General features: G+C 41.2%; 1 protein-coding gene across 1 annotated transcript in view; it reads right to left on the minus strand.

Moving 5' to 3' along the window:
* rasa2 (RAS p21 protein activator 2) overlaps nt 1-12,910 on the minus strand; it is a 147,626-nt gene extending 134,716 nt beyond the window's left edge. Inside the window, exon 1 of the mRNA XM_078410373.1 lies at nt 12,785-12,910. Coding sequence (XP_078266499.1) covers nt 12,785-12,839 — 55 coding nt within the window. The 5' untranslated portion in view covers nt 12,840-12,910. The remainder of the gene's footprint in view (nt 1-12,784) is intronic.
* Between the last annotated feature and the right edge of the window lie 684 nt (nt 12,911-13,594).

The raw sequence follows: 13,594 nt of genomic DNA on the forward strand, positions 1-13,594 counted from the left end.
CGCCCGGCAATGGTGCACGGATTGGTAAGGTTACTAGGCCCGGCGCAGCCCTGGGGGACACTCCCCGCCCGCCACCGGGTCCCACCCACGGCTCTGGGAACACTCCCCGGACCTGTTGGGCCCAAACCTATCCTGCATTGGTCCAGCACCCTCTCCTCCCCCACTCCCCTCCTCCTCACTCCATCCCCTCTCAACCCCCCTCCTCTCCTCCCCCCCCACTCAACCCCCCCCGACCCCGTTATCCCTCCCCCACCACTCCATCCCTCCTCAGCCCCCTTAGCCCCTCCTCCCCTCACCCCCCCTCCCTCAGCCACGCCCGCAGGACAGCCCACAGAAGAGATTTGCACCCAACGGTTGCACAACCGTCTAGAATGCTTTAAATTTCAGAGAGTGGGAGGGTGGAAACCAAGGTTGTGTATGCGATAATTAACCTATGTAAAATTGCAACATAATACATCCCAGATGGAAGCACAAATTTATCTAGCAGCTGAAAATTTACAAAGCTTTATAAAGCTATCTTTCTGGTCCAACCCCGCGAATAAAATCTTGCACGGCTAAATACAAGTAAGACTTGTAAACAAAGTTTGCATGACCATCCGTCAATATCCAAAGCACCAAATAAATGCACTCTCTCACAATTACCAGAGATAAAACAGCATCCAAAGCCAATGCATACTAGGTTCCTCAACGACATGCAAATGGCTGCATTTCAGCAGCACACGAAAATGGACGCTATTTAGCTTGTATTGGGAAAATGGCATTGTGACATTATGTTTACAGCTTGGCAGCTGTTATTAGATATGTTTAAGTCTCTAAATTGCTCAGGATCTAGGGACTTTCCGAGATAACTGAGGTATTTAAACAATTAATTGTTAAAATTTTATGATTCATTAGGACCTTTTGGAAAATGAAATCTATTATGTGCATCTAGTTTGGCCAGGCACATTGTTCCAAGCAAAGAGCAACATTGCAAAGTCCAATACAAACTTTATAATGGGTTTTATTCTCCTTAGTCCCAGTTCAGATAATTTAAAAGATGCAGTCACAAATGTGGACCACTGTTAAAACAAGAAAATTGATTAATGATGTCCAATCATCAGAGAATAAAAGCTGGCAAGCAGCAAATTAATCAGTGTTGCATCAAAAATGTAGTAACTAAGCAAACAATGAGGAGATCATGAAAATTATGTGAGATTTTAAAAGAATACACTATACTGTTTTTGGTTTTTTTATGATTTAAATTTTTTTTTGTTTATTATGTTATCTATTGAGTATTGCATCTGTTGTGCGGCTGCAAGTAAGAATTTTATTTTTCCATTTTGGTGCATATGACAATTAAACATGCATGTTAATTATGGGCAGAACTCATCAATAAACATAACTAACCACACTGTCGTCAATAAAATACATGCAATAGTGGGGGCAGGAATAGTGGGAGCACGAGGGGGACAGAGGCAGGCTTATAATGGTGTACAGCAGTGTGATAACCATGAGCGAGAAAGTAGTAATGTGTTTTTTTAAACATGCAGAAATGGAAGTAAAAGTTTGCATGAATGGTGCTGCATTTTCTATATAATCCTTTAGAATTACAGTCTCCACCAGCAGCATGCATTCTCAAGTCCTCAAAAATGCAATATCCCTACCAATTAATGGCAATACAAAAATCTAACTTCCTATTCTCCATTGTGAGAATAATTACTATTGACCCACATAGAACATCTCAATGTGAGCAATAGCTTTTCATACTGAACCTCTAAATCCAAAGGACTTTCCTTTTATAGAGAATCATGATGACATTTTTCTAATATAATAAAAACCCAGTGTAATCGTATGACACAGATTTATCGCAAAAGCTACCAATTTTCTTTTCATTATCAGACTCTTTTGCACTACTTCTGGGTCAAATAGCACACAAGACATCATAGATGAGTTTGGGCTATGTTGTTAGGGTTTAAGACAAGTCTTCCAAAATAAAAAGCACCTGTCCTATCCATGGTTCAGGTAATTTGTAATTTAAATGCTGCATTTCCTGTTGAAGATGGTTCCAATTGTTTAATATTCAGGTTGGCTTGGTAATTCAAATTGATGCATGCACAAAATTATATAGTGTACAGACCAGAAAAGTCTTGGGTTCAATTCCTCATCCAGATTAAGCATGATGAGGTAGGCAACAAACAATAAGGGACTCAGCACCAATTTCTGGAACATACCACAGGTCACATTCACAAAGGCAATCCTCCATCATTGTCCCGTCCATAAAAACCAAACTAAAGTTTGGGTCCAATTACCAAGATGCCTTGAACCCCTTGAACTTTAACGTTTTGGATCAGCATCCTGTTTGGGACGTTATGGAAAACCTTACTGAACAACATGTAGACAAATCAACTACACTGCCCTCAATTTGTTACTTCTTCAAAAATTTCAAATTGGTCAGGCAGAAGCCTCCTAAACAGCCATGCTAATCATCTTTGTTAAATCCCTGTCTTTCCAAGTGTAAATTTACCTAATCTCAGAGTTTTTTCCCATGATTTCTCTTCCATCGACACAAGGCTCACAGGTTTGTAATTACCCGACTTATTGCTGTTGCTCTCAGAGTGTGATTCCACTCACCCAACATTCTCGAACATTTCTATTAACCCAGCTTTTAACTCGCACTTCCCTTGCAATTTCTCCTCCTTTTGTCGAGTAGGATTAGAACCAAGTCATATTTCAAAATGTTTTTTCTCCCTACATTAAAAAAGTACAAATTCAAACTGTGTAGCAAAAATGTCTGCAGGAAGAACTCAGCGGGTTGAGCAGGACAGTGTAAAAGGAAGATAGTCAATATAGAAAAGAGAGGGAGTGAGACATAGGTTAATTGGTGGAACCAGGTGTGTGCACAATCATGCAAGTATGAGGGAATTTATCTATGAGCTGCAATTGGAGGAACAAAGCTCTTTTTTCCATCAGAATATCAAGATTTAGATTAAGTACTTTTAATAAGTTAAAAATACCCTGTATATTCATTCATTGGTCAATAACTTAACAGCTAGAGAGAAAATAAAGGTTCGTTTTGTTTTTAAACTCCATTAGAATGTTAGGATGGCAAACGATATTAGAAACAGACAGAAGCAGAATCCATAACAACTTTGGAAAAGCAAATGAATAAATATTTGAAAAAGTAAAAATAAAGGGCATGATGAAAAGGGTGGGCAGAGTCAAATCTGACATTTATTTCCAAGAACCAACACATGAATAACATGCTAAATGCTTCTATTGTAGAAGACATGCTTTCTTTGTGGAAGACATGATTCTGATCACTTCATTCATAAGTCCAATACAAAGTATGATCTGTATTAACATTCAAGACTGGTCATTTTTCCATGAGCCGTTCAAAAATTTAAGTCGGGTTTGAATTTTCTTCTGATCAGGTTAAGATTTTAAGCTTTTAAAAATGTTACATACATGATTTAAAAATGTTCTTTAACAAGCTTTTAAATAACAACCAAAGTAGCCTATTTAGCTCTCCTAGAATGTCTTTTCATCTAATGAGATAATTTCTGATCTGTGACCTCACTCTAAACCACATATTTCAAAAGAAACAATTTATGATTCGCATTTCCATTGTTAGCATGCTTCAGAGCTGCCTTTTGCTTATTTTACATAATCCTTAGGCAAACAGGAAATAAAACGTTGGGGGGTGAGATTTGAAGGTGTGTGCAGTTGCAGGAAATCTAATCTTTGATTCTAGCTATAGAACTTCAAGGTTTAACCATGTTAATAATTTATTCATCCACCAGGCACATGTAATCCCTACTCTCTTATATGTTTCAAAGATTTACCTACAGCAGTACTTCAATGCACTGGAAGTACATCACCACCATGGTCTCTAAAAATCCTCCAAATAAACTTCATTGTCCTCTCCTAGGAAACCTTTGCCACATCAAAGTCTACTTAATTAGTGCACCAGAATTCAAAACAGTCTGAGCTCTTCCCACAAGAGATTACTTGGTGGCCATAGGAAAAGATCCAAGGATACCCTAAAAGGTTCCTTGAAGAGCATACTCATCGACTACTGGGAACCAACCCAAAGTGAAAGAGGAGCATTTGGGATGCCATTTATAACCTGGAGAGCACATGTCAGGAGCACAGACCCAATTAAAACAGCACAAGAAGCACACCACCTCCAGCCATACTGTCACCTATTCTATCAGATTGCTCGATCTGAGCTCATGTCTGCAGGTGACATTAGTCACTTCAAAATCTTCAGGACCAGAGTGGAAGCAAGTCATTTCTTGATCCTAACGGTCTTTTGCCGATCTTACGAGGGCTAAATTTTTACACCAAAGTATATTTGGAAATCAACAGCTGCATGCAGCTTGCCTAAGTGAACATTTCTTTTGTAATAAAGTACTAACTCTCCACTGTCAAAGGGATCTACAGGAGTCACTGCCTCAAAAAGGCAGCTTTTTCCCAACAACCATCAGGCTATTAAACATTACAACCTCCAACTAAGCTCTGGACTACATGGACTTGGAGACATTGTTTTTGTCTGTGTACTATTATTGGGTTTTTTTTAATACTGAACTTATTTTTTGGTTGTTTATTATGGTGTTTAGAGTGCTGTTTCTATATCTGATGCGCTACTGCAAGTAAGAATTTCATTGTTCTGTTTTGGGATATATGACAACAAAACACTCCCTTAATCAGTTCATTTAGCAAGGGAAATAGTAATAACTAAAATCAAGATTGATTAAACCATTATCAATGCTCCCACTTATAGTTCAGTGGAGAGCTTTAAGCGCCAACAATCCCAAATGGATTTTCTCATGATTTCCTTTAAGCCCCTAAAAAACAAGGCTTCTGTTCTGTATCCATTTAACAAAAATGCTGACACAAAATTTTACTCCATGATATTGGTATTGTTTTATTATTGTCATGTGTATCAAGATAGTGAACAACTTTGGGTTTTTTTTACAGGCAAATCATACCAAACATGCATAGGTAGCGCAAAAGAGAATGCAGAATAGAGTGTTGCAGCTACTGAGAGAATGTAGATTAAAAGTACAAAGGCTACAACAAGGTAGATTGTAAGATTGAAAATTCCACAAACACTGAAGCAGACATCAGATAGCCCAAGCACGAGAGAGACTCGTTGAAGATTCTGATCACAATGGGGAAGATGCTGCTCTTGAATCTGGTGGTACATGCTTTCTGTCCAATAGGAGAGAGAATGAGCAGAATGCGAGCGTGAGCAAGAGTGCGAGCGGTCCTTAATCATGTTACCTGTTTTTTTAAGGAAGCATGAAGTATAAATGGGGGAAGACTGCTTTGTGTGATGGACCGGTTCACAACTTTGCAATTTCCGGTGGTCTTATGTTGAGTCGCTGCCGTACCAAGCTGCGAGGCATCCGCATAAATTATTTGTCATTATGCATCTTCAGAAATTGGTAAGAATCATAGGACACATGCTGAATTTCCTTAGTCTTCTAAGGAAGTAGGGGTGGTGGTATGCCTTCATCACTGTGGCATCCAAGTGGTTGAACTAGGACTAGCTTTTGAACATTACCAGAAAGCTGAACCTCTCAACCATCTCCACTTCAGCAACATTGAATCAGATTGAGGAGTAATTGACCCCTCTTCCTGAATTGGTGACCTTCAATTTGCGGACCTTGTTGTCTTATTAACACACTTTCCATCTCTATCCTGTGCTCCGTCTCCTTGTTGTTCAAGATCCAGCCCACCACAGTGGTGTTATCTGCAAACTTGTACATGGAGTTGGAGTGGAGTTGATCAAAGTCGTGAGTGTCTAAGGAATACAGTAAGCTAAGAACACAGCCTTGCAAGACACTGGTATTGCCAATTGTCATGGAGGATATTTTGTCAGGTATCCTTATAGATTGCAGTCTATAGCTCAGGAAGTTAAGGATCCAGTTACAGAAGGTGTTTTGAGACCTACAAGAGTTTTGGAGATCAGTTTCGCTGGAATTACAGTGTTGAAGGCATGCTACAGTCAATAAATCTGTCACAGGTGAACTTTTCTTTGGCACATGGATGTTAGAGGTCCTCTTAAGGAAGATGGGGACCATACATTTGCTTGGGAGAGGTTAAAAAGTCCATGAATACTCCGGCTGGTGTTGGGAGATGCTAAGAATATAACCAGGTACTCCATCCGGGCCAGTCACTTTCCATGGATTAACTCGCAGGAAGGTCATCTGATGTCTGCTTCAGTGTTTGTGGGTACAGGTTCATCCGAGACTATTAAGGGGTTACAGCATTCCATTGATTTTCTTTGGAAAATAGGCATAGAATGCAATGAGTCCACTAGAACTCATGCTTCTGGCAATTCTGCCCCACTTTGTTTTATAGCCTAGCTAGAAATTAATGGGTTTCTGTGTGGTTAGACTGGGACTCTCGCTTGATCTATTGTCCCCGATGGCTTTGCAAAGGTTGTACCTATATTTATTTGTAGGTCAGGATCACCAGACTTGAATGTGGCTTTGTATCTAACGTATTTTGCATTAAAAGCCTCCACAAAAAAAGTATTAAAACATTTCTGGTGCTTCCTTGTCTCAGAAGAGTAGATTATTTTAGTTTGAAAAGAAATAACACAGATTTGACAACTGACATAGAAATTGCTGCTGAGGATTATGGGTTAAAATTTATGAACCAACTTCTCACAATTCCTCCAAAGCACTTTTGAGACCCTAATTCTACAATATTCAGAGTGTACTGAAAATATTCGGATCAGGCAACATTTCTGGAAAGATAAACTGAATTAACACCTTAGTTGGCAAGCATTTATCAGAACTGCCAGTCATCGAACTTTTTCCAAAACACTATATAATCTGAAAATCCAGAATGATGCTCAATGGCCAGCAAAGCCAATCCTGTTTCACTTTCATAAGTATAGTCTGACTTGCTATGGACATACTGCATTTTCTGTTCCATTTCATAAATTTACAATGTTTGATTGCATGAAGCAAGGGGAGGCTATATTGTAGCTTGCATGGTGAAAATCCTCAATATAATCTTGGTTTTGCTCTCTGCACAAGTAAAAAGGTCCAAAAAACACCCTGATATATAATAGACACAAGTTGTGTGGACAAATTAAACTGTTCGCAGAAGGGAGTGAGAACGCAAGATGTGTAATCAACACAGTACGTAAGAAAATTGTGCCAGAACCATATAAAACATTAGCTAGGTTGCAATGAGAATATAGAGTATAATTCAGAACATCACATTGGAGGAGAAGAGGTGGCAGAGGAGAAAAACAAACCGAGACACAAGGAACAGAGAGAAACAAGGAACGTCAGATGCCGGGGTTGCAAAAGGACAAAGTGCTAGAGTAACTAAGTAGGTCAAGCAGCATCTCTGGAGAACATAGATAGGTGACATTTCAACACAACCCAGTGGTAAGAACATTGAATTCTCTTAATTTAGGTAACTTACATAAACACTCCACTCCCCCTTCCTCCGTTAAAAATCAGCTCCACAGTTCACAACGATATTGCCCTCTTGTGATCACACTGTCACTAACCAACATTCGGCCTATCAGAACCACCCTGCATGATGTCATCTGTTGCCAGCCCTGATTTGTCCTGGTCTTTTCTTACTTCCAGTTCCACCCCCCCTGCAATCAGTCTGCAGAAGGGTCCCAACCCAAAATGTCACCTATCCATATTCTCCAGAGATGCTGCATGACCCACGGAGTTACTCCAATATTTTGTGTCTAGTTTCACCTATTATTTGCCATACTTTGTCCCATTCCCACCTTTTTTCCAGCTTTCTCCCTTGTACTACAATCTGCAAAAGGATCCCAACCTGAAACATCACCTATCCATGTCCTCCACGATGCTGCCTGCACCACTGAGTTACTCCAGCACTTTATGAGATTTACAAACTTGCCCGGATTGGGAAGCTGTAGATAGGAGCAAATGTTGAATTAGTTAGCACTGTTCACTTTGCAACTAAGGATGCAGAAGCGAGACTTAATTAAAATGGTTAAAATTATGAACACCAACCCTCTTGCATGCAGAGTTAATAAGGGATATATTTTTAAATAATTGTTGGATGGATTAGAAGGGAGACAAAGAAAAATTATTTCTACCCAGTAGGGCCATGGATCCAAAAGAGTGGTGTAGGCAGAAACTTTATTCACATTTAAACAGTGCACAGATGAATACTAGAACAGCTGACCTGCAGCATTGCAGACCTGGTGCTAGATGATGGGATTAGGTTGTGCAGCACTTATTCAATGAGTATGGACAATGAGTTGAGTGTTGTATATTTTCAATGGTTCTAAGGGTGAGGGCTAAATAAGTGTAACAAACAACCACTTCAGAACAGAAATGGAAGATATTATGCACTATACATCGCAAACATTAATACAAAAACAAAATACCACAAATACTGGAAATCTGGTTGTCAACCTGAAACGTTACTTGTTTTTCTTTTCACACGCAACATAACATTTCCAACTCATTGTTCTTATTTTAGTTTAGTTTAGTTTAGAGATACAGCGCGGAAACAGGCCTTCAGCCCACCGAGTCCACACCGACCAGCAATCCCCGAACACTACAAAGACTTACAGGTTTGTAGGTTAATTGGCTTGGTATAAATGTAAATTGTCCCCAATGTGTGTAGGATAGTGGGGATCCTACTATCCTACACACACTGGGGACAATTTACATTTATACCAAGCCAATTAACCTACAAACCTATAAGTCTTTGTTGTGTGGGAGGAAACAGAAGATCTCGGAAAAAAACCCGTGTGTTCACAGGGAGAACATACAAACTCCGTACAGATAGCATCCATAGTCTGGATCGAACCTGGGTCTCTAGCACTATAAGGCAGCAACTCTATAGCTGCGCCTCCATGCCACCCAAATATTTTCACAATATCTGCATAAACACAATATATCATACATATTTAAAAGTGTGCACAACATGCCCAATACTTTCTCTCACATGAAACATGGGTGGCTGTGACCTAAAGCATTAATCTTGTTTCTCCTTCCTCAGATAGTGGCAGATCTGCTCAGTGCTTCCAACACTTTCTCTTTTATTACTGACTAAACTATCCGAACTGTAAAATTAGCTCTAGATTGATAATGGAAAGATTACATAAGGCACAGTATCAACTTAAAAAATGAAAATAAGTAGTGCTTGGAGTTACAGATCAAAGTAATGAGTAAAACTGGGACTCTGGGAACAAGGTTCAAAATTGCCTTGAGACAGGTAATCTAAATATAAACAGAACGTGTGTCCTCTACATTAGGAAGACCAAGAAAGGCAACCACTTCACTGAACACTGACACTATCCGCAGGACCAGCTGGAGCTCCTGGTTGCAAGCCACTTAAATTACCCTTCCTTTACTATTAACAACTGTCCTTGGCCTCCTCCATTACCAAAGTGAAGCCACACACAAACTTGAAAAATAGCACCTCATACTCCATCCACAGCATCCAGTGTTCCCAATGTTGCCTGCTGTAAATCTACAAGACCAAGCATAGACGTGACGACCCTTTTGTCGAACACTCGCACTCTGTCTAGTCAAAGCCTGCTGGATCTTCCAGTTGTTAACCATTTTAACTCCTCTTCCCATTCCAATGCTGACTGTGCTGTCCTGGGCCTCCTCCACTGCCAGATTGAGGACACACGCACACTGGAAAAATAGAACCTCATATTCCTCATCCACTACATTTGATGTTCCCCCCTGTAAATCGACAGGACCAAGCGTAGACTTGTAACCCTTTTGCCAAACACTTGCACTCGGTCAGCTGAGGCCTGCTGAATATTCCAGTTAACGATTTTAACTCCTCTTCCCATCCTAGTACTGAGCTTTCTTCCTGGGCCTCCACCATTGACAGAGTGAGGCTACATGCAAATTGGAGCTACAGCACCACCTATCCAAATCCCTTCCCCTCATTCATTTCTACCAGCTATCTTTCCCCTACTCCCGACCTGAAGAGTTCCAACCCAAAATGTTGTCAGTACATTTCACTCCACAGATGCTGCCTAACTCAGGGTTTCTCCAGCAGTTTGCTTTTTGCCCTCTATATGGCCTCTTTCCTCCAAACTCAAGGAATTCTATCATGAAATAGATAAAGAGAGACAGCTGATGGTATTAATAGTGTACAGCAACCGTGCACTAGGTCTGCAATCCTCTCAGCTCTTGGTTCAACAACTGGTAGCATGGGATTTCCCTTTGGCTCATTTCAGTCAACTGACAAATGTTCAAACCCAAAACCCCCTCTCTTTCTGTTGTCCAGGCTCCCCATCCCTAATGTTTTTGTTTTGTTGACAAACCACAGGTCTGTAACCAAAAATATAGTGATAAGATTTATATAAGCAGCAACTTAAAGTAATACAGTACCTTTAAAAAAGAAAGTATCTCGAGTGATTCACAGGAGTTAAAGAAAATTAAAGGCTATGACAAATGGGTGGATGTTAAAACACATTTCAAAAGATTTGTCCAAGCAGCTTTTAATAAAGAAGAATATTTTGAGGAAATGGGAGATGGAGGTTTAAAGAAGGGGATATCAGAGGGCTTATGTAGCAAAAAGCACATTCACTCATAATGGAACAAATTAAAATAGGGATTTTCAGGAGTGTACATTGAAGATGTTTAGGATTAGCGTTTCCCACAAAAGGGTGGATAAAGCCATACAAGACTTTAAAACGATGGTGCAGTTCTAAAAGTGAGCTGTTGCTACATGATATACCCATAACAACCAGCATTCTTTGTTACAAAAAAACCCATGAGCTGCTCAGATTTGTTGTTGGGCACGTGGATGAGACAAATGTGTCAATTTGTAGAGCATTGAAGTTGTGAGGGTTATCTTGGTAACCTCAAACACTGAGCATTGGTGTTTAAACAGAGAAGAGCAGAATCTCAAATCGGGCAATGAACAGCCACCATTAATGTTCAAGCCTGCATTGTTTGCACTTAATATTTACTCACAGAGTGAAAGGCTTTTTCTACAACGACAGCCCTCCTTTGTGAAGACCAGTGTCTCATTTGCAATAGAAATGCAAACCACAAGCAAAATCACACAAGCAGAAAACCCAATATCTTGTTGACGACATTTATATTTCACAACTGATAGAAAAAGACTCCAAACAGTACCAAATATTTCCAGCAGGAACTACCTCAACACGCTCAATACAAATTCAAGCAATTGTTCAATATCTATGTTGTTAGGAAATAAATTTTCAGTTCACAGGCAACATGGTGCTCTTATTAATATATTTATCACTAGATAGTTCAGCATTCATTATTAATATTTTACATTTTAAAGGATTTGCCAGTCAGATTTCGATAGTAATTTCATATCCCATGCCAGAGACTAAACCATCCCGGCTAACACTTTCTGTACCAATCAGTGGCAGTGCTGCAATGCCAGAGGTGCAATCATTTACATGAGATGTTGAAGCATTATAATGTGAATTTATAATATTTTTACAAACTGAAGTGAAATTAAAATCCAAATTAGAGCTGCATTATATTTAATCTTTAGCCGTTACCTGCGAGTTTAAATTAGCTGCAGTGGAACAGAAGGCAATTAGTATTTAATCATCAGTCTGAAGAAGGGTTGCGACTCGAAACGTCACCTATCTTTTTCATTCTGAAGGGTCCCGATCCAAAATTTCACCTATCCGTGATCTCCAGAGATGCTCCATCACTTTGTCTCTTTTTAATTCAATTATATAGGTTGGCTAAGATTAGAAATACAGTGAAGGTATCACAAAATGCTGGAGTAACTCAGCGGGTCAGGCAGCATCTCTGGAGAGAAGGAATGGGTGACGTTTCGGGTCCAGTCCCTTCTTCAGAGTGAATATACACTTGACTCTAATTACACTGTAGAAAAGGAGTACCAATGACACGCACGATTCAAATGTAACTACATTTGAGCTCTACATGTTATATTAAGATTTAGAAAGGAGTTTGAGCAGTCACTGGATTAACGTTCACAATGATGGAACAGGATTGGCTCCGTTTGTCCGATACTATATTTGCGCGTGGGAAAAGCGAAGAAAATTCGCTGTTTTACGTTAAAAAAAAACACAATAGATCAGCATTTACAATTTAGACACAAAAGGCTGGAGTAAGTCAGCGGGTCAGGCAGCATCTCTGGAGAGAAGGAATGAGTGAGTGACGTTTCGGGTCGAGACCCTTCTTCAGACATTTACAACTTGTCAATATCATTGAATGAATGAACTTACTCAAAGCGAGGGTTGAACGAGATGCGAAAACAAAATATATATATTGCACACTAATATGCAACTCCAATGTTATTATAACAGGCAAGTTAATCCCAATGTACACATTGTATCCACTGTGTATTTATGTGAAAACAATACCCTCTTGGCTGGGAGGTTTCACTTGCAATCATCCAGTACCTTGCACCACAGCCAAACGCGTTGAAATCCCCACTGAGTTTTGCTCGCGTTAATTGACGGGGAAGCCAGGAGAGATTCCCGTCCTCGCATTATAGTGTTTCAGCAGCCAACAGGTAGAGAGCCGAACAGGTCGGTCGGTGCCCGAAGAGCTGGTGCGGGGACCGGCGTATCTCAACTCAGCCGTGAACTCGTCCCCACACACCGTCTCGCCGGCACGACCTCGGGGACAGAGCTCGCTTCACTTCGCCTCTCCTCGTCTCGTCACTCGACGCCGGGAGACCAGAGCGGCTGAACGACCCAGGCCTCCCCCAGCCCGTGTCGGGCCGGGCCGTGCCGGGCGAGAGAGAGAGGGAGAGAGAGAGAGAAGAAGCGACGCCAAGCAGAACAAGAGTAACTCACAGATCTTCCCCCTCAGGCTCTGCAGTACGCGGACCGTTTCATCTTCTTCCGCCATGACTCTGTCCCAGCGATTGCCGACTGTACATCTTGCGTCCCTCACGTCCGTTGGCGGCGGCCGTGGCGGTGGCGGTGGCGCGCGGGTGGGCGGGCACGCGGGCGCGCGCTCTCTCGCGGGGAGGGGCACGCGCCGATGCCGGCGCTCCCATTGGTGCCGCTGCCGGGCCCCGGGAGCGCGCCCTCCCCACCCAGGGCCCGGCCGCGAGCTGCGCGTGACGTCACTGGCCGCCAGCAAACTGAAGCAAAACTGGACAATTGCATGCCAACCTTGTGTGTAAAATACTGTGTGTGTGTGTGTGTTGGAAATCTGATAGTGAACCCTTCCGGGTGCTGCAAATATATCTGCGGTGAGAGAGAGAAAACAAAAACAGAGTTTAACGTAACTCTTCTTTCGTATGTCAACTACAACAATCAAAAGTGGAAATTGGTGCTTCAGAGTACCGTAGTTGACGCTTCTTTGCTGCAAATGTTGCCAGTTCCGTAGAACTACCTAGGGTGGACGACGAGGAGGTAAAGCAGCTCCCACCCCAGTTTAACGTTCAAGTACAGGGACCTGCTGAATGTTCCTAAGCTGTTTTTGGACGTTTATGTGCAATGCAAGTTGCAGAACACAGCAAGTTGCTACGGAAGTACCAACTTTACATGCATTAGCATTCAGCCATACTCTCGTCCGACCTTCCACAAGAGGAACAGAATGCTTGGGAAAACACAAGGTGATGGTGTCCTGCTCATTTACCTATATTTGAAAAATAA

This window comes from Rhinoraja longicauda, chromosome 13 (assembly GCF_053455715.1).
Source record: "Rhinoraja longicauda isolate Sanriku21f chromosome 13, sRhiLon1.1, whole genome shotgun sequence".
Lineage (NCBI taxonomy): Eukaryota > Metazoa > Chordata > Chondrichthyes > Rajiformes > Arhynchobatidae > Rhinoraja > Rhinoraja longicauda.